The sequence below is a fragment of the Acyrthosiphon pisum genome, chromosome A1, assembly GCF_005508785.2.
Source record: "Acyrthosiphon pisum isolate AL4f chromosome A1, pea_aphid_22Mar2018_4r6ur, whole genome shotgun sequence".
Lineage (NCBI taxonomy): Eukaryota > Metazoa > Arthropoda > Insecta > Hemiptera > Aphididae > Acyrthosiphon > Acyrthosiphon pisum.
Window position 1 is genome coordinate 9,394,545 of NC_042494.1, and position 24,123 is coordinate 9,418,667.

At 27.5% G+C, this 24,123-nt stretch overlaps 2 protein-coding genes and 1 non-coding gene across 3 annotated transcripts; 2 read left to right on the plus strand and 1 right to left on the minus strand.

Annotated features, from left to right (window-relative positions):
• Positions 1–1,441: 1,441 nt before the first annotated feature.
• On the plus strand, positions 1,442–1,513 carry TRNAM-CAU. Its single transcript has one exon. It is a non-coding gene; the product is annotated as a tRNA-Met (tRNA).
• Positions 1,514–10,294: 8,781 nt separating this feature from the next.
• Positions 10,295–17,110, minus strand: LOC100161020 (RING finger protein unkempt). Its single transcript, XM_016802394.2, is given in 17 exon segments — positions 10,295–10,670; positions 10,880–11,041; positions 11,098–11,256; positions 11,741–11,997; positions 12,073–12,180; positions 12,279–12,432; positions 12,501–12,632; positions 12,693–12,841; positions 12,928–13,105; positions 13,107–13,131; positions 13,205–13,340; positions 13,421–13,452; positions 13,454–13,515; positions 13,574–13,652; positions 13,654–13,758; positions 16,520–16,729; positions 16,855–17,110. Coding segments are annotated over 17 exon segments (2,181 nt in total). The 5' UTR covers positions 16,908–17,110; the 3' UTR covers positions 10,295–10,490.
• Positions 17,111–17,235: 125 nt separating this feature from the next.
• On the plus strand, positions 17,236–23,906 carry LOC100167867 (porphobilinogen deaminase). Its single transcript, XM_001948110.5, has 4 exons — positions 17,236–17,394; positions 17,462–17,955; positions 22,361–22,692; positions 23,159–23,906. The coding sequence occupies exons 2-4, from the start codon at positions 17,562–17,564 to the stop codon at positions 23,564–23,566; spliced, it is 1,134 nt and encodes a 377-aa protein (XP_001948145.1). The 5' UTR covers positions 17,236–17,394; positions 17,462–17,561; the 3' UTR covers positions 23,567–23,906.
• Positions 23,907–24,123: the final 217 nt, after the last annotated feature.

Here is a 24,123-nt window from a genome sequence, read left to right on the forward strand (position 1 = left end):
TATCATCCTTATTTGTCTCGTGTTCAGAGATGCTCAATTCCTAAAATTAATAAAATTTTCAAATTACAATTTACCTAATATTGCACCTAATAGTGTCATATTTTATACTATTTTTTTAAAATATTTTGTAATTTTTAGGTAAAATAATTTAGTTACTAAAAGTATGTCAGCTTTAATTACAATCAACGATAGAAGGTATACACTTTACATTAACAAACAAACAGGATTTTTGCAGCTTCGTTCATTTTTTTTTCTCACTCTTTAGCAGCCTCTCCTAATCGTTTTTTTTTTACATCTTTGGTATTGGTTGTATCCATTGAAACGGTAAAGTTCAATATCATTAAATATTAAACACAATTTTCTGAGTATATTCTAAGTTACATGGTACATTTATAATGACTGTTAAACTGTTTATATATTAGGTTATAAACGAAAATTATATTTAGCCGGATTACTAGTATATCCACGCGGCACTCGATTTTGTGTAATATGCATGTGTGTATGTGTATTACCTGTCGGGTGGCGGGCGAGGCCGCTATAATAACAATAAGTAGACATCAAGAGCTAATAATAGCTAATAATATACTCATTGCCAACGCACTGAGTTCATAACTGAGTGATATAAGATATTATATGCCTATAGTGGATATGAAACTAAAATAATAGACTGCGTGACAGGCGACAGATTTACCATAATATCACAAATTCAGAATTTAAATTTAGAGGCCCCTAAATTGACCGGCCCAGGTGGACTTCTCCGCCTTTCCGCCCTGGCCAGTCCGCCCCTGGGCTACGCCATTGCTCAGCAATATTCTAAATATAATTCAATAATTTGGTCTCCTTACGTAATATCTGGTATTCTGGTCCAATTCATGCTCTTGAGGCGAATTAAAATCGCTTCTTGAGACCAAGGGCGTGCTCAAGGGGGGTTTAGAGGGTTCCATCCCCCCCTCCCCACACACACTCAACATATAGACACTTACCGAATATTATAATATATTATGTACTTACAAATGTTAAATAATTATATAATAATTAATTATTTTATATTTATTGGGAACAATTCTAGAGTAACACCCACGCTAATTTTCCAATTTGTTCGGAAACCTATGTAATATACTAATATGTATTACAAATTTACAATACTACAATAGTTACAACGAGCTAATAAAAACGATTTAGGTAACAAAAGTGAATTGCCGAAAATAATTAGTTTTAGCGGGCGCTAGATAGATTTATAACGCTAAATTCCAATGCCCGATGTATTAATCTTTACAAGAGAGAAAACTAAAAAATGTGATGTTTAGTATTTTGTAAGTCTTTGTAAATCATAGAGTTTACTATATTATGGTCTAAACTATAATGATAAATTATTGATAAACTGAATCAGGATAATAGTACATGGGCTTAAATATTATTTTTTATTACCCCTACTTCAACTAGCAGAGTGGCGCAGTGGAAGCGTGCTGGGCCCATAACCCAGAGGTCCGTGGATCGAAACCACGCTCTGCTAAATACATTTTTTTGCCATTTATTTTTTCAAAATATTTTCATTTTAACCCGTTTCAGGGTTCACAATTATTTATTTAGCCGAGTTAATAATTTCTTAAATATTATAAATATTATATTATACACAATATATTATAAATAACCTCATTAAATAAATTATTTATGTTACTGAAATACTAATAAACAATATATATTATAATTTATAGTTAATCTTGTAACTTAAAAGTTATAATAATATCATTGTATACGAAGGACGATTCTGAGCGAAGACGGTCAGCAGAGTATGATATTATTACTAAGTATATATTTTGATGATATTATTGTCAATAAAGTAATTTATATATTATAAACCATTATAACCATTAAAGGATAGAAAAAAACAATTTTATATAACCTTCCTATTTAAGCTCCTTAATAATAAAATAGACGATTCTTCCCTCTTAAGCAATATTATTCTAAAAACCAACAATACTAATACTCGAAATAAAGAATTGTTTTACATAAAACCCTATCACTCAAAATATTATATCTTGTACCTACTCCTGTAAATATTTTATCATCTAGCGGAAATTCAGCAAAAAATTTAGATTTTTTTTCTCTATTACTTAATATATTAATATTTATAAACTTTATAATTTATCTTTATTTTTATTTTTATTTTTTTCTATTATATAAATAATTAAACATGTTATAATAATCTTGTATTTATGTATCTCTAATATTAGTTTTTTTTTTCTCTTCTATTTTTTTTATATCAAATATATGTACTATATATACTATGTAAATTGGACTATCGTCCGTTAAATAAATAAATAATCTATTTACGTGGAACCTTGTTTTAAATTTTCAATCTTTAGCTATATAATATGTTGAACATTTCATAAATTTTTGACTACAAAATTGTTTATGGTTTTGGAAGAGAAGTGAGACAATTGCAATTATTCTTGTTGAGAATCAATGAAATTAACTTTACCTATATTATGTAGGACCTATATACTTGTAACAAAATGAAAGTACATATAATAAAAAAGATTGTTTTAAAATAGTAAAATAATTATAATATTTCTCTTTTAAATCCGTCCATTGCCCCCCCCCACCCAGGCACGTAGCTAGGATTAAATAATTAGGGTGGCACAGTTATGGCTAATATTTTTCTTGAGTGGCCAACATTTTTACTTACCCCCCACCACTCCTCCACACTACACTAATATTTTTTAAATTTTTTTTTTATTAGCTTTTAGTTATTACAACTATTATAGCTCGACAATTATTATTATTATTATTTTTTTTTTTATTAAAGACACTAATAGAATTATGTTTATGTATAGGTATATTGTTTATAATATAATAAAATTGTAGTTTCTGAATGTAATAATTAATGTAATTAGGTAGGTACAAAAAGAACTATATTTGATAAACCAATAAATTAAATATAATTTTAATCTTAATATTAAATAAACCTTATATATAATGTATAATGTATATGAATAATAAATATATACATAAAATGTATGTTAAAATAAATACAATTTAAAAAAAATAGTCTATACTAAAATAATTTTTCGATTATTATGATTAACAGCAAATTTATCTACATCTTCTTCCAAGTCCAGAGATTTTGCTATCTTCTTTTCGATGCTCGTCATCACGGACTAAGATATCTTAGTCCGTGCTCATCATAGATAAATTTGACAGGCGTTCATCCGTCATTTTATTTCGCATATATGTTTTAAGTCTCCTTAGGCAAGAAAAAGTCCTTTCGCACCCTGCACTTGATACTGGAATTGTAATTGAGATTATATTATTGTATGTTTCATTAAAAACGATTTTATACTTTTCCAATAAATCAACAAAATTCATCAAATTAGTGATTTTTATTTTATTTTATTTTTGGTACATGTTTATTGTGTTTAAATAAATAACTATGAGTGGATATAAATGTATTATATTAATAATTATAATTTATAAATACTAATATTAGTAGGTATATTACGATTCGCGACAACTACAACCACAAGCCTTCAAACGTCAACTGATTACTGAATAAGTATAGCCGTAAGCCCGTAATGGCGTATAGCTAGGTAAATAAGAAAATAGTACAGAAATAGAGACATAATATTATATTGTCACTTTTCAATATTATAATATGTTTAAATGAAAAGTGAATAATAATATAATGCGGGCCACACACTCATTCGCTGAATTCGCTGTTGTAATAAAATAAATTGTACTAAAATACTCTTAGCTATGACTATATCACGTATGCCGCTATGGGAAATGCCGCGATTTACTGGAATAGGAATACCTGCTATAAAAAAAAAAAAATAGTTCTTGCGACTTTATAATAATAATTAATATAATAATATAGATGCATTGTTGTCGTCGTTACTCGTTAATACGACGAGTTTATATGAACGATTTCTATTCTGTGTTCTGATATCTAGTAATCTGACCGTAGTGTTCGGAAAGACAATTATGTAAAAATACGAGTAATAAATATGATAATAGAAATTTTAAAATATGTTTAATTTTTTTACCCAACTATTTAAGCCTTGGGTATTTCAACAATATTCCAATGTAATGGGGTGGCCAACTGGGTGGCCTGTAAATATCCCCAGGCCACCCCTTAGCTACGAGCCTACCACCACCCCTTAAAAAAATGTCTGCGGGCACCTATGTACAAGTGTACAACATCTACTATAAGTTATCATTAAATGCATTCAAATTTCTCGAGTTTCCTAAACAAAATGATGGATTTCAAAATCGAAGCTATGATCGAGTGTAACAATTTACGTGTTTGGTTTTGGACTTTTGTTGATACCTTGCAAGTCAAAGGATGTTTTTTTCATTTATGCCAATCTACAGGCCGAAAAGCTCAACAATTAGGTATATGCTCCCTATTTTATTTTTTATATATAATTTATAGTCACTTGTGCTAAACGTATAATATAATAAAATTATATTTATTTTTTAATAATGAAAATAAAAAATTAAAATTTGATTTCAATTTTTTTGGATAAATTCAAAATAGCCAATTTGTAAATCTGGTTATAAGAACAATTTTGGTAGTAAAAACATTTATTTAAGTTAAGTAGCTTATATGTATTAGAATCTTTTAAAATGTCAACATTTTTTTGATTAAATTAATTTGGAACGTATATAATAACTTTTTTAGGAAACATACTAAGCCTGGTATCATTAGACATTGCAAAAGCATACGACACTGCATGGCGCCCTCACATATTACACAAAATACAAAATATACTATGCAACGGAAAAATGTTAAAGTTCATCGAAAGTTTCTTGACTGATAGAACATTCTCTGTTAAAGTAAACGGACATATATCACCACAATTTCAACAAGAAAACGGCGTTCCCCAAGGATCAACCCTCTCTGTCACTCTTTTTTTAATCACTATCAATACTATAAGTGAAGCGATTAAATTCCCGGTAAATTGTACCCAGCTATTTGAAGACGATTTCAATATTTTTTGTAGTGGGAAAAACCCACACAGCACCCAAATATATTTACATGAAACAATAAATTCTCTCCATGACTACTGGTCCCAAAAAACGGGATTCACTTTTTCAGCGGAAAAGACCCTCAGCATATCTTTCTCTAGAAAAACGAAAATACCAGCAGATATTAACTTAAAAATTTGGGACATAGTAATTCAAAATAAAAATCCATAAAAATCCTTGGAGTTATATTCGATACCAAAAACACTTGGGCAAACCATATCAAGACACTTAGAAAAGAAACATTACCTAGGATAAACATCATTAAATCCATAGCTCATACATCTTGGGGTGCTCACTCTAAACCTCTACTGCAAATATACAAAACTGTAATCCTCTCCAAAATTGAATACGGATCCTTTTTATTTCACAATGCCAAACATAACTACCTACATAAATGATCGACACTATTCACAACGCAGGCCTAAGAATTTCCATAGGTGCCTTTAAATCAAGCCCATATATAACAGCATCTATACCATTGCTGGAATGCCATCTCTTCAAATTCGTAGACTACAGAACGTTATGACAACAGCATCCAAAAGAGCCCTAAACAACCTAAAAATCATGGAAAACATCAAAGACACGTTAAAAAAAATTAATTTCTCCTATGCTGGAATGATTACTAGAGAAAATGCCTTAGTCCCTCCTTGGACAGCGGAAATTAATAAATATTCAGTAATGAATATACTTCAAAAAAAATGTTACGTTACCACATACATATAGACAATACTTTTTACAGATAAGGGAAAATTTTAAAGACTATATTGAAATATACACCGATGGTTCTAAATCGGACAAGGTGTTGGTGCAGCAGTGACATGTCAAGATACGGAAATAATGTTAAAACTGCCAAATGACTGTTCCATATATACCGCTGAAGCACAAGCCTTAATTCAAGCCATCGACCTTATTAAAAATAAAAATATTCAAAAAGCGATAATCTTTAGTGATTCCCTTAACACCCCTACGAGTATACAAAACTCCTTTAGACCAAACGAGACTGCAAGAACAATACAGAACCAAATATATAAATTACAAAAAGAAAACACCACAATAAAAATAATCTGGATACCAAGTCATATAAATATCACCGGAAATGAAAGAGCTGATACACTTGCTAAAGAGGCTATTGTGTCACAAAATGCAACTCCATGTCAAGTTTATTCAATAACCGACATCAAACAAATAATTGGAAAAACGAATGGAAAACATCTAACACCAAATTAAATTAAATTAAAAATCATATTCACCCTTGGCCAAACAACACACTCACCAGAAAAGAAGAAGTAGTTATCAATAGGCTCAGAATAGGCCATACCAGATTAACTCACGCCTTCCTAATGAAGAAAGAAGACCCATCCATGTGCCCGACATGTAACGATCCCATGACAGTTAAACACATCCTCACCGACTGCAGAAAGTACGAATTACAACATAAAAAATTTAATCTAACTCATCATCTTGCTGAAAACCTCAACATCAATACAACCAACGTTCTCAAATTCCTAAGAGATACAGAACTTCATAAAAAAATTTAATACATATTATAAGTATAATGTAGGTACCTACCATATTTAATATAACTTATCTATTGTTAATATAAATACTATGTATTTTTTTTGTAGCCAATGGCCTATAGTTGCCGAGGCATTTGTTATAATAAAAAAAAAAAATAACTTTTTTCAAAATATTATTCTTGGGAATTTGCTGACATGAGTATTAGGGGGGGGGGGGGTACAGTACCATCCGTTAATCTGTCATTGGCGGGGGGAGTTTGGGAGTCAGCCCGATATCTTCTCCATACTTATGGAATGTACACGAAATCACTTTCAATAATGGGAACAGAACAAACTATTTTTTAAAAGGGTTGAATAACTATTTCAATAAACTTATAGCCTATAGGTAGTGGCGTCATTTCAGTTTTATTAGAATAGGGCAACTTTTCACTGCTTTTCCAACTCAATTTTTTTTTTACTCAGATTCTCATAGCATAGTGCGAAAGTGGTTAAGGGAAGGGAGTGGTGTTGGTAAATGTGCCAACTTAAGGTTGATGTAAATACTAGATTGGGGCAAATGCCACAGCCCCCCCCCCCCCCAAATGACGCCACTGCATATAGGAACGAATAATCCATTATTTTGGTTGTTTAGAATTTACACAATAAATGACTACATGAGGGTGTGCTGATTCGGCACTTTGGCGTCCTCTTAAGCTTAACTAGTTTTGATAGGAACCGGACAACAGTAATGCTAAGATTGGTAAGTGTTGAATATACTTACGCAGTCACGCCTCCTTTTTTTTCCTCAGACTTAAGGTAGGTAATAGGTATATGGTAATACATTTTAATCAGGTATTAAAATAAAAAATAAAACACGTAGGTAGTTATAAGAATTCAAGGACCTATCACTAGATTGAGTGTATAATATGATATGGCAGCAGGGGGCAAGACAAACAAGACCAATAGACAATAGTAGTTTAAATATAATATGTACATACTAGTTACTACCAACTAAGTACAATCTACTAGTTCTAACTCATAGCCTAATGAGGTTAAAAAGAATAGTAAATAACAACTTAAGATTGTATACCTACTGTCCTACTCTTTAGTTAATTAAATATTTATTACAGTATAATTAAATGTAATATGTACATAATATAACCTATACACAGAACATGGAAGAATAGAAGATAAGTCTTTAAATAACCTACCTAAGTTAATTTATTAAAAATTTGTTTTGATTCTGACAAATTTTAACCACTAATGCGATTGTCTTCTCCTACTGTCTTATACGGACTGAATTAGTCTTTTATTTATTAGGATGTTGTATTTTATAATTTGAGAATATTAAACATTTGTGTGGATATTTTTAAGTAAAATAAAAGCTCATTTTCGAAATGCAATGATTATAATATAATTATGATAGACTATCATTGATAGTAAATTACTATATTTTGTAAAAACATGACATGGAAACATACAAAAAAAATAATTTGAACAGAAATAGAGAAAAATATAAGTATATAGGTTATAATACTTAAGTCATACATTTATTATGGTAGATATGGAATAATTAAAATAATTGTTCAAAACATCTTAAATAGTAGACTTATGGATTTACAATTTAAAACGTAATTACTAATTAGTAATGACTAATGAAAATGGCGTTCAAATAATTTACAGCTGCTACTGCTACCATTGTGACAATTTACATGAATAATAAAGTTCATAAAATATTTTGTATATTTTTATATGTCTGCAGGCGTACATTTATTGTTTTTCATTCTAGGATTTTGTATGACAAACATAACATAATATGAAAGCCTACAACAGGATTTCTGATTTTTTTGTATAGTCACAACTACTTGTAAAATCATTAGATCTTAAATTAAACTGACTTATAAACATTCAGGTACAAATTAAATACACTCAAAACTCTCACAAAAATAACTTTAAATTATACAAAATATTAATACGTTCACAGTTATAGTCTATGCGGATGTATACACGTGATTTAATTAAATTTAAAGTATAATACTGATATTTTATTACAACAAAATAATCATGTAATAATAACACGGTGGTTCACAATAAAATAAATATTATATTTTTTTTCATCTCATAATGTAGTTATCAAACCTGCCAAGTGAAACTATAATCAAGAGGATATTAATTTGTAAGCCAATAATTGTATATTATTCATTATATTTTCAAAAAAATATTTAAGAATGTTTGAATATAAATAATTCATCAATCAATACAATTCAGACAATTGTGAAAAAAATGCAATTTATTCATTTTTAGTTTGGCCTTTTATACCAACAAATTATTAACGGCCATTCACACTAAAACACACAATTATTTGGTAGGCCTAATAAAAAAAAATACAGTATTTATGAAAATGTAAAACACATCGGACTACAGCTTAACACTACAAAACCATGATATTTAATCTTAAAGTTAAAAAAAAAATATATTATGACATAAATAGGAATTAAATATGATTACCACAGAAATAATTTAAATAAATATAGGCAATAAATAATAATAAGATTTGGTAAAATCAAAAGGACCTAAAATCTCTCAATTTCTTTGAAAAGTTGTTTTTATGAGAATATAAATTATTTTCAAGTCTGATAAACAACTATCACATTCAAATATATATAAAACAATAAAATAATTTAAAATAAAACCAATGCATATATCATATACTAATTTTTTCAACTATAATGATCTAGTAAAATAAATAGAATTTGTTAAAAGGATCTTCATATAATTTTTTTTTTTTTTAAACTTTTTAAAATTGTGTTTTACTTTAAATGTTAAAAAAAAAATATAATATATGATTGTTCAAATTCACTCATATGTAATAAATAGGTAATACAATAATTTCTAATGTTAAAGAAATGATTCTTTACTAGTTCTAAATAGAAATTTATTAGGTATACATCATTAATTATAGATTTGAAAAATTATTTTAAGCAATGAATTTCAATGATAATTGTGTCATAATATAATGGGCAAATTTTTGTATCGATTAACATAAAACCTTAATATATATTTTTGTTGTTTAGAAAAAATATTTAAACTAATTATAAAATATATAATTTGTCAATGAAACTTCCAAATATTGTAAAATAATTTTTCTCATTTGATTTTTATTTAAACTATAAGCAATATGGAATTAATGATTTACTCTACAAGAAAAAAAAGTTGTTTTATTATTTAAACTATTTGAATTATGAAATGTAATTTAATTTAAAATAAATTGGAAAACTTAAATTTGCAAGAATATTTCTTCTGATTTCAGTAAAAAGTTAATATTGTTAAATAATTTTAATGTCAACGATCAAGAGTATAAGCAAAATATTTTACTCAAAATATATTATTAAACAGTTTAATTATATGTTAGCAATTACAAAGTTAGCATTTACCTAATAATATAGATAGTTTGAATATTTCAAAATTATTTGATTTTATTAGTTCAAAACTATATAATATATATATTTTAAATGGATCTTTCATTGGTTTGTCACACAATACAAACATATTTCATAATTATTGTTATGAATTTTCGTTTTAAGTATTATTATATTAGTACTAATATTTAAATTAAAATATTATTTTGAAACTATAGAAATTTAATAAATATATATTAACTGTAAAATATTTTAGTATAAAAAGAAAGTTAAAAAAAACAATTTTTTTCAAAAAAAATATCAAATATAAATTCTATATTCTATAGAATTATATTCTATAAATCTATATAAAAGGCTCATACTAATGTTGTAAAATGCTAATATATAATGTAATACAGTATTAAAATTAAAATAATACTTGATGCATCTAGTATTGATTAGTTGTTGTAATTTTTTTCTTTCTAAAGTTTACGTTATTTTAATCAAGTATTATTATTACCATAATTATTAAGTTTTTGATTGCTTAAAATATATAATTTTTAATCTATGCCTGTGTTGTTGATGTATTAGTATGAGATAAGACAGGAGTCGAGCAATAAGGACAATCTTTTATCGTATCCACACACTGATTACACAACACAAAGTGATTACAAGGTCCCAATGTGACACTCCTATTACGCTCTTCGCATAACATGCATTTGGTAGCAGTTTGTAAGTATAAAACCTAAACCAAACATAAGTTATTATTTATTAGATAAAGAACATAATATGAAGTGTTATATATAAATATGTAAATATAATGAGTATACATATTATAGTTTGTTAATACTTAATACTTGTAAATAAGTTTATTCATATTAATATCAATTTCAAAAAATTTTAACTCAAATATTTGATATAAACTTTATAGGATGAAAAACATTTAATATTTACCTTTTCGATTTCTTCTAAATCATTTCTCATTTGACTCTGTAATGACTTTAATACAGATAATGATAAATTTCTAATTTCTGAGACCCTACGCAGCCCGTGAAGATAAGGCGAACCTTGTAATAAATCTACTTCTTGTTGTAATGATTTTGCTTGATTGATAGCCTTATAAAAATTACAATTAATACCAAATAATAATATTTGTACTTAATTATATTCACTTCATCTCTTTGTTGTTCAGCAATTTTTAATTTATTATTCGAATCTTCAGTCTCTCTTTGCCATGCTTCATAAGTGCATCTAACTTGTGTCATTCGTTCAGATTCCCAAGACACTAATTTTGATCTACAGTTTAATAATTCTTCTTGCAATCTTTGAACCTAAAAATAACAAAATGCTGGTAAGTTAATTTTTTTAAAAATTATATTGTGTTATTATAATCAGTTAACTTCTGTCTTTTTGACCGCTGATAATAGATTGTAGTTCAATTTATACTTCGAATCTAACATTTTTATTCTTAATAACTTGAAAACCAAAGATAAAAAACTATAGTATTAATATCTATATTATCAAGTTAATATTGAGCTTTTTTTTAATTAAATATTAATATTAAAAAATAATATTTTTTTTTTAAGTATTATTACCGCAATATAATATTATATGACTTTGTCAAATGTGTGTAGTAATTTCTAATCAATTACTTAGTTAAGAAACATTATATCTGAAAAAGGCCTGATAAAAGTTAACAGCATAAAAAATTAAACACATATATATAAAGATAGAATGAAATGCAAAAAGTTGTGGGACATTTTACGAACAAAAAGACTTAAGCTAAAAGGTTAATCAAACAAAAAATATCATTACTTCATTTGAATTTGAAGGACTAATTGGAAATGTGTTTGCGGTCCCCGGAGAACCAATACCAAACAAACCAGTTGAGCCATAATTGTTGCCAGTAACAATATTTAAATGACCTAAACCATCTTGTTGGTTATACCTAGATTTTTGTATCATATTATTTTGCATATGTTTTAATGGAGAAGCTATTGTTGGTGAAAAATGACCAATACTATTATGGCGTGTAAGAGGAATATTAACTGGAGCGGAACTTCCTAAAATATCTAGAAATATTCATACAAAAGAAAAAAATTATACACTTTATAAGATTTATAAAGCGTATAATTAATTTAATTTACCAGATGCTTGTAAACTTGATGATAGAGGATTATTTAATATAGGAGATTCATTTTCTCGATCAACAGAGAAATTTAAATTATCTTCCATGACTAAATCATCTAAATTACCTAAAAAAATAAAAATAATAATAATACACATGGGTATAAACAATATTATATTTTAATTATTTAAAAATATTTTAACCAAATAAAAATTTAAAACATACCATTCATTGTAGCTGTTGGCTGATAAGAAGAAAAATGATTCATATATGAAGGATTACTATTACCATTAGATACAACAGGTCCAAATATGGAACTATGTCTTCTTTGTGGTTCAACATTAGGTAACAATGATTGAGAATCAAATGAATTTAAAAGCTAAAAAGTAATAAATATATAAATAGTAATAGTATAAATCACATGAAATAATAAAATTAAAAAATTACAGCTTGTATGGTATCTTCATGAGCTATTTGAAATTGTTGTACGTTAAATTCAGATCTAGACAAATGAGCACCAGGAGCTTTATTAGGAGAGCCAATACTTGAAGTGCATTCTGAAAGATCCCCGCTACCATTCTACAAACATAACACATCGTTCAAATATGAGCGAGTGTTTAAAATTCAAAAATTACTAACCGATGAACAATTTTTGTCATTATCTATTGTTTTTACCGGAGATCTTAAACATTCAGTCCCTATTGAAGGCACAGCGTTAGACAATATATCCGCTAAATCTGTTGAAGATTCTAATACGGAAGCTGATTCACGAGCAATAATCATTTCCTCTAAAAAACAAAGTTAATTATTATTTATTACATTAAGTCAATTCATTATGATTTAATAATTATAATACTGTAATGTAAATACATACGATCAACATGTGCAAAAGCACAAAATACTCCACGAGGACAATAACCAGCTTGTTGTACATCATTACACTTTGTAGACTTATATATTTCTGGATGAAATTGTTGTTCTGTTCTAGTATGGCAATACGCACAAGAGTCACCACTTTCACAATTACTTGGTTCGCCCCATTCATCTCCATTGTTTTACGCTAGGACATGGAGTAGACCTAAAATATTTAAGTTAATTTATTATTTTAATTTTGTTAGCTACAAATATTTATTACAATAATAAAAACATGCCTGTACTTGTATTTTCTTGGATTTCTTCTCTTATCTCTACTATTATGATATTGAGGACATGCATATCCTTGTCGACAAAGTCGAGGAGGGCGTTGACACTGGTCAGTTTTATAATTTGATAAAACAAAATTAGTATCTATGAAGAAAAAATATATTTTATTAACTTTATATTACTTGTATATAAATAATTGAGATTAAATTATATACAAATCCTACCCTGCCATTTAGGATCTTCATTCATTAAATTTTTCTTTATCTAATACATTTGGTCCATCTAAATCTACATTATTATCATCATCATTTTCAGTTACCTAATAAAAGTTATGGAATTCATTATTAAAATACTAAGCACTAAAATAACTTAAATACCTTTTGCTCGTTAATATCATATACAGGTGGTCTTAAATCATGATTCCCATGTGCAAAAGCACAATGTGGCCCATTTTTGTGCAAATCCCCTACTGTCAGTATCATGAACACACATGCATGTCTTATAATATCTCAAATGGTAACGTCTTTCTGTATCACCAGCTGTTCGGTGTAAATATTGGCACCTTTTATTTAGTTAAAAATGTAAAAATATTATAAATATAAAATTGTCTATACATAAAATTAAAAATCTAATAATTGGATGAGCTATTATTTTGAATGTGCTACATGGAACATGTGAGTTAAATACAGGCAAGATACACAACCGGGTAATAGTCATATTTCTTTCTTTCTTCACTCAAGCACAGTTCAAGGATCATGAGTGAAAGAAAATTGTATATATTTATATTTATGAAGATTTTACAAGTGATGTAGATTAACAAAAAATATAAACATGATATATCATGTTGGTTAAGTTTTTAAGTTATAAAAAATAGTATAAGATAAACTTGCAATCAATTTAAATTTTAAAGATAAACATTTTATTATTTATATCAATAAAATATAAACCTTAACATTTTTAACATGTTTACACGCTAATTAATGTAATTTTTTTAACATAATTTATAAATATTGATAAATGTACTTTGTTTTTCAATGCACTATAACTTGGTCAACAATATGGTTAAACTGTTTGTTATTTGTCCGTGTCTCCTAGTGATGTAAATTTTCATGAAAATTTTTTTTGGTGAAAATTTTATAATTTATCATATTAATTTCTAATCAAATAAACCATTTGATATTATATAGATATAGAATATTTAACCTTCTTAATTATATTTTAAAATATGTATTTTTATTACCATTTACCTATTTTAATATAATGTTGGTATTATTCTGATGAACATAATATAGTAAATTCAAAATACAAATCATTAAATATATATAATATATACGTACCCATATCAATATATAATATTTAATTCGGTAATAAATGTGCATTTTTATCTTTTATTAAAAATGTTGTATTTTTACGTCAGTATAAATTATGACTGTATAAACGTTTTGTTACAATTATTGATTTTTCAATTTTTAAAGGAGGTAATTTATTGTTTGAGTCACTCTCAAATTTACCCAAATTATATTTTTATTTTGTTATAAGTGTTTTGTTTGACTCTGACGTTATACTTGTTACAATGTAAATAAAAATGAAACAGTAATTTTATAAAGTATTTAAAAACTTTATTTAAACTTAAAAATTAATCAATTTAAGAAAAGGACAAAAAAAAAAAAGAAATTTTCAGAAATTTTCAAGTTTACATCTCTAGTGTCTCCTATAGGTATTATTTCATACATAGGTGAAATTAGTACATTAAAATATATATATTTAAAGCCCAAATAGTTCAGTACGGAGAGAAGTATATACAAATGTGCTAAGATTAAATTTATTATTCTAATTAAATACTGTTGATTCTGATTACAATGAATTAAATTCAAAATCTTAGTAGATATGAAAAAGAAATAACTATAATGTTTAGATGACTAATTCATACTTTTTAAAAAACGAGTTTACGTGTTATCAGTGGCAAATTTAGGATTTCTTTATACCTAAGGTTAAGGTCACGTATTCTGTAAACACCATACTGATGGTATGACTTTTATTAGTCCTCAAAATGAATGTGCTTAATAATCAAAAGGCAACTCAATTTTTTTTTAGTACAAATTCTGTTTAGAAATGATTACTGAAAAATACATGTTGTGTAGAGTACCTATTTATTTTCCAGGAAGCAACATGCTAAGGGAGATGCTATAGCACCCTACCTCTGGATCTGCACCTGAGTGTTGTCATTATTTTGATTATTATACATTGTTTTTTTTTTATAAAGATGGAACATTTATACTTTTTATGAGCAATTAGCATTTAAAATATATTATATATAACTAAAAGAATTAGCAATATTTGTAGATTTATTGTGTTTACACTTAATATCTATAATTTTATATAGGTAATATGAAAAATGATTAAATAGATTTAAGAAAAGTAAAGAAGGACAGTTTAATCAATTAGAAGGTACATATCACATAAATTATTTAGAACTACCTAATGTACAATTTGAGTGACATATTTATAAAATAAACTGCATATTGTATAATAAATTAAATAGTACCTATAAACTGAATAGCAAACAAAAAGTTAGGTATTAAAAATATTTAATTTTGTTATAAATATATGATATAAGTACAGTAGTGTCATTTCAGTTTTCAATAGAGGAGGGTAAAGGTTTTGATCGGCCCTAATTGGTAAAAAAAGACTGCTTAAATGTCTACTTAAATTTTTTATGGTACCCTTTTTATTATCAAGGTAACATAATTTTTAAATATAAGGCAGCAGATATTTTATGAAAACAATTGTATACCTATATCAGTTAAAAGTCTACAAACTATTAAATGGCAATATTTATATTGATAAACAAAAATATTAGTAGTTTATTAGGATATCTTCTTTTTTTTATTTTTGAAAATATATTAACTGCATTACCTATAAATCAATTTTACCTGATTCATCTCTTATAGCCTATATTCTATTACTCTTATATAGGTATACGATATATTTACAAATTAATATTATCTTAAATTAAAATATTTTTTTTATTTTATTGCTGTCCACCTTGTTCTCCCCCCCCCCCCACACAAATGACGCCACTGTATAAGTATACAAATTAATGACTTAATGTTTTTAAAAATGAAAATAATAAACATATTTAGATTGTTTTCATTAGGGGGAAGTAAAAGTAACAGTTTTAATTCAGTTCAAACTGTACACGGAAAAAAGTGTTTTTAAAACACACAACTTATTTTAAAATTATAAAAATTCACATTCAATATAACTAATAGGTTCATTTAAAAGATAAAATATATATTAACATGCAATAGGTCATTGCTTACTCGTCTCCTTTAGTACAAACTCCTGTGGTCTCATCATATTGCGTACAATAATCATCTGCACTATAATTAAATGTGCCATCTCTTTTTCTCACTGGTCTACGACGCCGCTGATTCATAAAATGCCAATTGAAGCAAGTATAGGGTCTATGTTGTGTGCATTTATGTTGTAAAAACAGTGGGCACTGCTCAACGCGGAACTCTTTTAAATATCTGCGATAATACAAAAAGTTTGGATCATATCAGGCAATACTATTTACTAAATCTGTATTATATGTGCAACAATTAATGAACGGCTAAATAATAAACAGAAAATCATGAACAAATTCAAGTCTTACGAATAATGATTTGGTTTCTCCATTTGGGCAGGAATCTTAGATTCCGACGGCATTTTGTTGCAGTTTGTTTGCAACCTCAGATATTTTTAAATTGATAACTTTACTTGATGGACCGCATCAACGGCGGTTCAATAATACAATTTCGGCAATTTCGAATTGGTTCTCGTTTCATTCATGATGCAAGAAAATGAATAGTACCTAAACTCTAAAGGCTAAAGCAAAATGTTTTTTTTTTTTTTTTGACGACTTATGTTATTGTTTTACACTTTCCAAAATATTGATCACATGACTAAACCACGGTAGCATATGTGTACACAGTGTAGCCAACGAAAATTGTTTTCTCTGCATTACCATTTAATCACTGATAACGATGGCATTGATAAAGTAATCACCTTTCAAAAATTCCCCCTTTCGCTTTTCCTTTCTAAAATCTGAAACACATTAAATTACTATTGAATTACGTAATACATGAGCACTTAGTTGGCCTTACTCGCCTTAGTAATGCCATTCACCAACGAATGTCATTAAAACAGACTAATGGTAAGTACAATAGATATAATTGTATGTAAATTTTTGTTTGCAACGAATAGTATAATTCATGTTTCAGGCACCATAATGGTCTAGAATTTGGTATTCATAAGTCTTGGTAAATCTATTGCAGTGACAATAATTTATCTACCTAATTTTCATCTCACTATAAATTGATCATGGACAGAAGCGACCGTAAGACAATCCGTGTTGGTTCACGTAAAAGTGAATTAGCATTAATCCAAACCAAGTTTGTTATTAGCCAGTTAAAAGAATTACACCCGGAAATAGAATTTGAAATAGTCTCCATGACCACAATGGGTGACAGAGTTCTGGACAAACCTTTACCAAAAATTGGAGAGAAAAGTTTGTTCACCAAGGATCTTGAAGTTGCTCTACTTAGCGGTACTGTTGATTTCATTGTACATTCATTAAAAGATTTACCAACTGTAATGGAAATTGGAACAACAATTGGTGCTATATTAAAACGAGATGATCCAAGAGATGCTTTAGTACTTCGAGATGATTGTAAAGAATATCAACTGGACTCATTACCTTCAAAGAGCTTCATTGGTAAGTAATCAATAATTATATGTTATGTGTGAAGGACATACAATATGTTATGATGCTGATATATAGTTGGTATACACACATTTTACCAAATAGTAAATATAATAAATACAACACTTATTTGTAATTAATTAATGTTTCAAAATATAAAACAAACTATAGGTTACATTACATGTAGGCTTAAAAACCAAATTGATTTTACTGTGATAAATTTTAGTTTTGCAAATATCTATATTCTATCGAGTTTTCTATATTGCTACAAAAAAGTCATACTATGATACTAAATTGATTGGAAAATCAAGAAAACAGAGCTTATAATGCTTTATTCCAGATGCTTAATAAATATGCAAAGAATATTCATTATCTTTTCTGAAAATCAGTTCCCATACCTATGTTTCTTTATATTTGTTATTACTAAAAAAGTATTAATAAATTCCCATGAGGATATACCCATTAGCCATAGAAGTGGACTTGCCGCCAAGACAAAAACCGTTTTTCCGTTTTACCTATAAACTAAAAAAATTATGAGATTAATGAAAATAAAATGTTACAATTTTTCTAACTTTTTTACCAAAAAATTTAATTTAATCAAAAAATAAAATATGTTTAGTCCTTGTATTTGTGAGTCTAATAAAAAAAACAGATTTATGATATATTTATTATTTCAGGAGATATCGTTATAGGGAAATCCTCGTGGGACACCCTGTATTGTTTGTTTATAAAGGTGCACATTTATATTAGACTGTTTGTTAATACATACACTTATAATTTGTTTTATCAATACTAATTTGAATACTAATTATGTGCCTAGGTACTTATATATTTTTTTATACTCATGTAATGAATATGTATACAATTCTATGATCCATTTAGATTATCATTGTTTGTATGATAAGACTTATGAATATCCCAAACTGTATGTTTCAATTTAATTTGTTTAGTAATTTTTATATTGGTAATAAAATATTTATATACAATTCAGTAGTTGAAATAACATGCTTAATAATTTAACATTTAGTAGCAACAAACATTTTATTAAGATTTAAGTATATACCGGCTATTTGATTAAAAGAATTAGGAAGAATTACCTATATTAAATATTTTCTTAATTGTTTTTGAATGAATATAAATTATTTATACTGGGTAATTCACCAAGCGTGCTCACCCTTTTTTTTGGTAATTTTAAATATACCTACCTACCTAAAGGCCATATTATTTTCAAATTCTTAAGATTTTTTGTACTTAAGAAGATACAAACTTCTATTTTTTTTTATTGGAATCCCTCTTTTCTACTGTATATAAATTACAAAGTTAATTATAAAATGGACGATTTTTCTCAAAACGTTGATGAAATTAATTCAAAATCGAACGAGTATTTTCTCAGTTATTATTTATTGAAATATATGGCTATTAAATAGCCCCCACATATCTTACAAATCCATCATCATGGACTTTTAATCCTTAGAATACAAAGTAACTCGAAAACTACTCATTCAAATTTTAATTTTGATATGTCAACATTTTCAGGAATATTTGCTAAATAAATTACAATAGAACAGGGGGTTCTTGTTTGAAATTTAAAAATATTATGGTCTTAAAGTACCTAGGTATATTTAAAATTTTGAAAAATCACTTAACAATAACTCCATTATTGAAGAAAAAAAGAGGGTGAGCATGCTTGGTGAATTATCCTGTATAAATAATTTATATTCAGAAAAATTAAAAAAGAGGATGAGTACTGAGCATGCTTGGTGAATCACTCTGTATACCCAAACTGTAATCAATTTAGATACGTTTTTCTGTTAATAATAAATTCAATTATGTCTGATGACTAATCACAGTTTAAAGTATTTAAATTGTAGATCATAGGCCAACAAATCATTTATCACAATTTTTTTTTATCATTGCAGAACCAAGTAAACTGAATTTTAGTGTGTATTAAAGATAACATTTTGTAACATAGACCTCTAAATATTTTTTGCCATATCTCCTAATGGCTAATACATTTACGCATAGCGGGTCAGTTATGGTCATGTACCACTATAACTAAATTTAAAAAAAATTATAAATGAGTAAAATATTTTGTTCATTTTTTCTTATACAATACTGAATATACTATATTTAAGTAAATTTAAAACATTTAGTGGATGCCACACACAAATATGTATTCTTTACCTGTTGAACATATTACATAATTTATATTTTTAGTTTTAGAGTTTGTGAATAGTCATAATATGATAACTGATTACAGATGCCTATTATTTAAATTAAAGTTCTCAAAAATATTGTTTATACAGTGTTAATCCTTATGATTGATATAAATCTAAAACCACTTAAGCGGCTTACAATTTACAATTTATCAGTATATGACAGCCAGTGTATTGCTGTCTCATAAAAAATCTTGCTTCGCTGTGATATATTTAAATTTATAAACAAAACTTATCTTAATTTCTATAGCGTTTGTTAGTTACTATAGAATACAAATAAAAATAGCAGACTGGGAGCTATTATGGTACTGTACATATTTTGTTTTATTTATGAAGGATCCAATTATAACATTTTATGTTGCATTATTGCATATTTTCAGCATTTTAGATATTTAGTACTATTTTATCAGTTTTATTTTACTGATATGCATTTAAATTATTAAACAGATTACATTTATTTTGTGTTTTTTCGTAAATCTTTTAATTTAAATGAAAATAGAAAAAAAGAAGGTTATTCGAATAGCATTGACAGAAATTAGGGGGGATTGAGAAGGGTTTATTTTAAGTCATAACGGATTGAAATACAAATATTTTAATTGCATATTTTGACATTTTCTGAGCAAAATGTATATTTGATAAATTTTGGCAGTTTAATTGTTATTTATAGCATATTTACGCAGTTTTAGTTTTATGTTAAGTACATTTATTTTAAATGTTAACTTTATTTTTTTTTTACTTTCATGCATTGTTCAATATTTCTGTTTCAATGTCTTATTGTACAGTCAAACTTTATTGGTAAACAATTCATCATTTTTATATTTAATAATAATTTAATATATTAAAGAAAAACCTAACCTTTTTTTTCATTGTAGGAGAAAACGAAGAAAATGAAATCAAACATACACTTCAGTAATACAATGTTTTTTTTTTTATTGAACCTAAGTCCTGGGACAGATCATTAGCTGTTGTAGAGTTTATGAACTGTGGTAGGGGTAAGGTTGGTACGGTAGGTTGTTTTTACAATTGTTTACGGCTGTTACAGTAGGTAGCAAACACATGTATGTGTGGCAAGGTTTTTAACTACTATGAACCCAGGTGGTCACCCATCCAGGAGCTAGTAGTTGTGGCCATTATTTACTCCCAGTCGCATTTTGGTAGCAGCCAACGGGCCACGCCAATCCACAATTTAATGTTGATAGACGATAGTGTAATATTGTTGTCAAAAAATAACTAATTACAAAAAATTGTATTTTATTTTAAAAAATTTTCTGTTCCATATTTTTGCGTATATTTCGGTTATTTTAAGTGCATATGTGTATGCATATTTCCTACAATTTGTGTGCAATAAGTCCCGAACCCTAATAATTATGTATGTATATTGTAGAAATATATAACATTCTGTGTTGCAGTTTTTGTCACAAATATGCTCTAGTGTACGCACTGGCCGGTGTCACTAGTTTCCGGATGGGTGACAACCCGGGATTTTTCGTGACAAATCCTCGCCACACATACACACACGTGTTTAAACCAACGGTACCCTCCTCCACAGTAGTAGGCTAATTACCTCAGTTGTCAAATCCTTGATTTCAAATTAAAAAATATGTATTTATAACATTCTATGGTACATACAATTATTAATTTAAACCATACACATTTATTCTTCTTACTTGAGGTTCAGCATTTTATAGAATATACCGAGTCATTATTTTATTTTAATGAAGCGGTACAAGATTTGACTAACTTCCAATTAGTGAATTTAAACATATGTAAAACCAATATTTAAAGCATAGTGGTATAAAATAATAACAAACATCTGATAAAATTTTAAAAGTATGTATATATTGTGTATTTACAATAAAGAAAAGACGGTTCAGAACTGGCTATAGACATATAACAATATATTAATGGTTCATTTAAACCACAATTTGTTTAGAAGGTAAGAAGTGAAAAAGGAATTATGTGTTGGGAAAATAGGCAGGAACTTTGAAAGGGATTTGGGAGAGTAGCTAAGGTTAGGTTTTCACGTTCATTTTTGGCATTCCATAGAATGTTGGTAAAATAATATATTAATCCAATCTTTAATCATGTAAAGTATAGTAGTACTAGTATGTACAGAATTAATGTGTAATATTAATCAAGAATGCTATACATTAATTGTTTTCTTATAAATTCTGTATAATATATTTGTATTATATTTTTAGGAACTAGTTCTTTAAGGCGCACAGCTCAGTTGAAAAGAAAATTTCCTAATCTTCAAGTGTCTGATGTACGTGGAAATTTAAATACAAGATTGAAGAAATTGGACAGTAGTCAATCTACTGGTGATAACACAAATACAAATTATAGTGGCATCATTTTAGCATTGGCTGGAATTCAAAGGATGGGATGGGAAAAACGTGTATCCCAAATAATTGATTCAGATGTTATGCTTTATGCTGTCGGACAAGGAGCTTTGGCAGTTGAGTGTCGTTTAGGAGACGATTATATTTTAGAGATGCTTGAACCATTGCATCACTATGAAACAGTTTTACAAGTAATATATTTTACTAATATTAAAAATTGATAGATATTATAATTTATTATTTAATATTTATATATTTATGTGGATCCAGCTGCATAAATACTAGTTTTTATTTATGAATATTAATTTGATATACTCTGGCTCACAAGAGATCAATATTGTTTTTTGACCAAAACTCGTCCGATTCCACACAACCCCCACTACATAATATAATGTGTTAGTATAATGCGCCCAACAATATTAATAATTAATATTAACATAATATAAAATATCCTAGGCCGTCACACCAATCTTCGCTCAGAATCATTTTGCATATACAATGTCTTTATATCAGTGGCGTAGCCAAGGGAGAGACTGAGGGGGCTGCAGCCTCTCCCCCCCCCCCCTGAAAAATATCCTGGCTTCGCCACTGCATCATATTGAATTCAAATTTAACACAATAAACATGTCAATATTTTATTGTTGTATTTGTATGTAGGTTGTTGCTGAAAGAGGTTTCCTTACACGATTGGGCGGAGGATGCAGTGCACCTGTTGGTATAAGGTCTACTGTTTGTTTAACAAAAAATGCTATGTCTTTGGATGGTGCCGTATGGAGTCTTGATGGCGCAGAAGAATTACAATATTCATCTTCTGCAGAGTTGGCAGATAAAAAAGTTATACAGAGCCACATTGATCAGTATAGAGGTGAAGATGGAGAACCACCAAAGAAATGTCCATACAAACAACCTAGACAGTTTGTAGGAGTTACACCAGGGAAAATTAGTTATTTAGATTTGGATACAGCATTAAAATTAGGTACAGAGTTAGCAGAGAATTTAATATCCAAGGGTGCTCTTGATATAATGAACGCGGCAAAAGAAATAATTCATTCTACCATCAAATAAATGTACACCATAGCTGTATTTATTATGATTCACTCTTTTCATTATTCTCTGGGGGTTGATATGTTTGGTTTTGGTGTTTTATGTTATCCCTTGTTATTTATTATTTTGTCCTTTTTTCTTTGAATGACTACCCCTTGTTGAATTCTAATGCTACTAAAATGATTGTTAGTAATATATAAATATTTACAATTAGTTACCTACCCATTATATATATTTTTTTGTTTTATCATCCCTACAAGAGATGGAAAATAACTTGCTCTAGTGGTAAACACACTAGTGCAAGGAGATAAATACTACAATGTGTAATAAATCAATATCATTTGTGGAAATACATATACAACACTGTTTGTTATTTTTGAATAGCATCCAGTTTAGAAAAAATAAACCTATTTCAAAAATGATTAAATTCATGTAGAAATATTCAAATGTTTTAATCAGTAGTATTTAAAGCATAATATTTTTATACTAAATAATGGATTAGACGAAAGTGTTATATTTTAATCTATGACATATCTACACAATTTGTCGATTTGGCATGCGCACGCCAGTGGCCGACA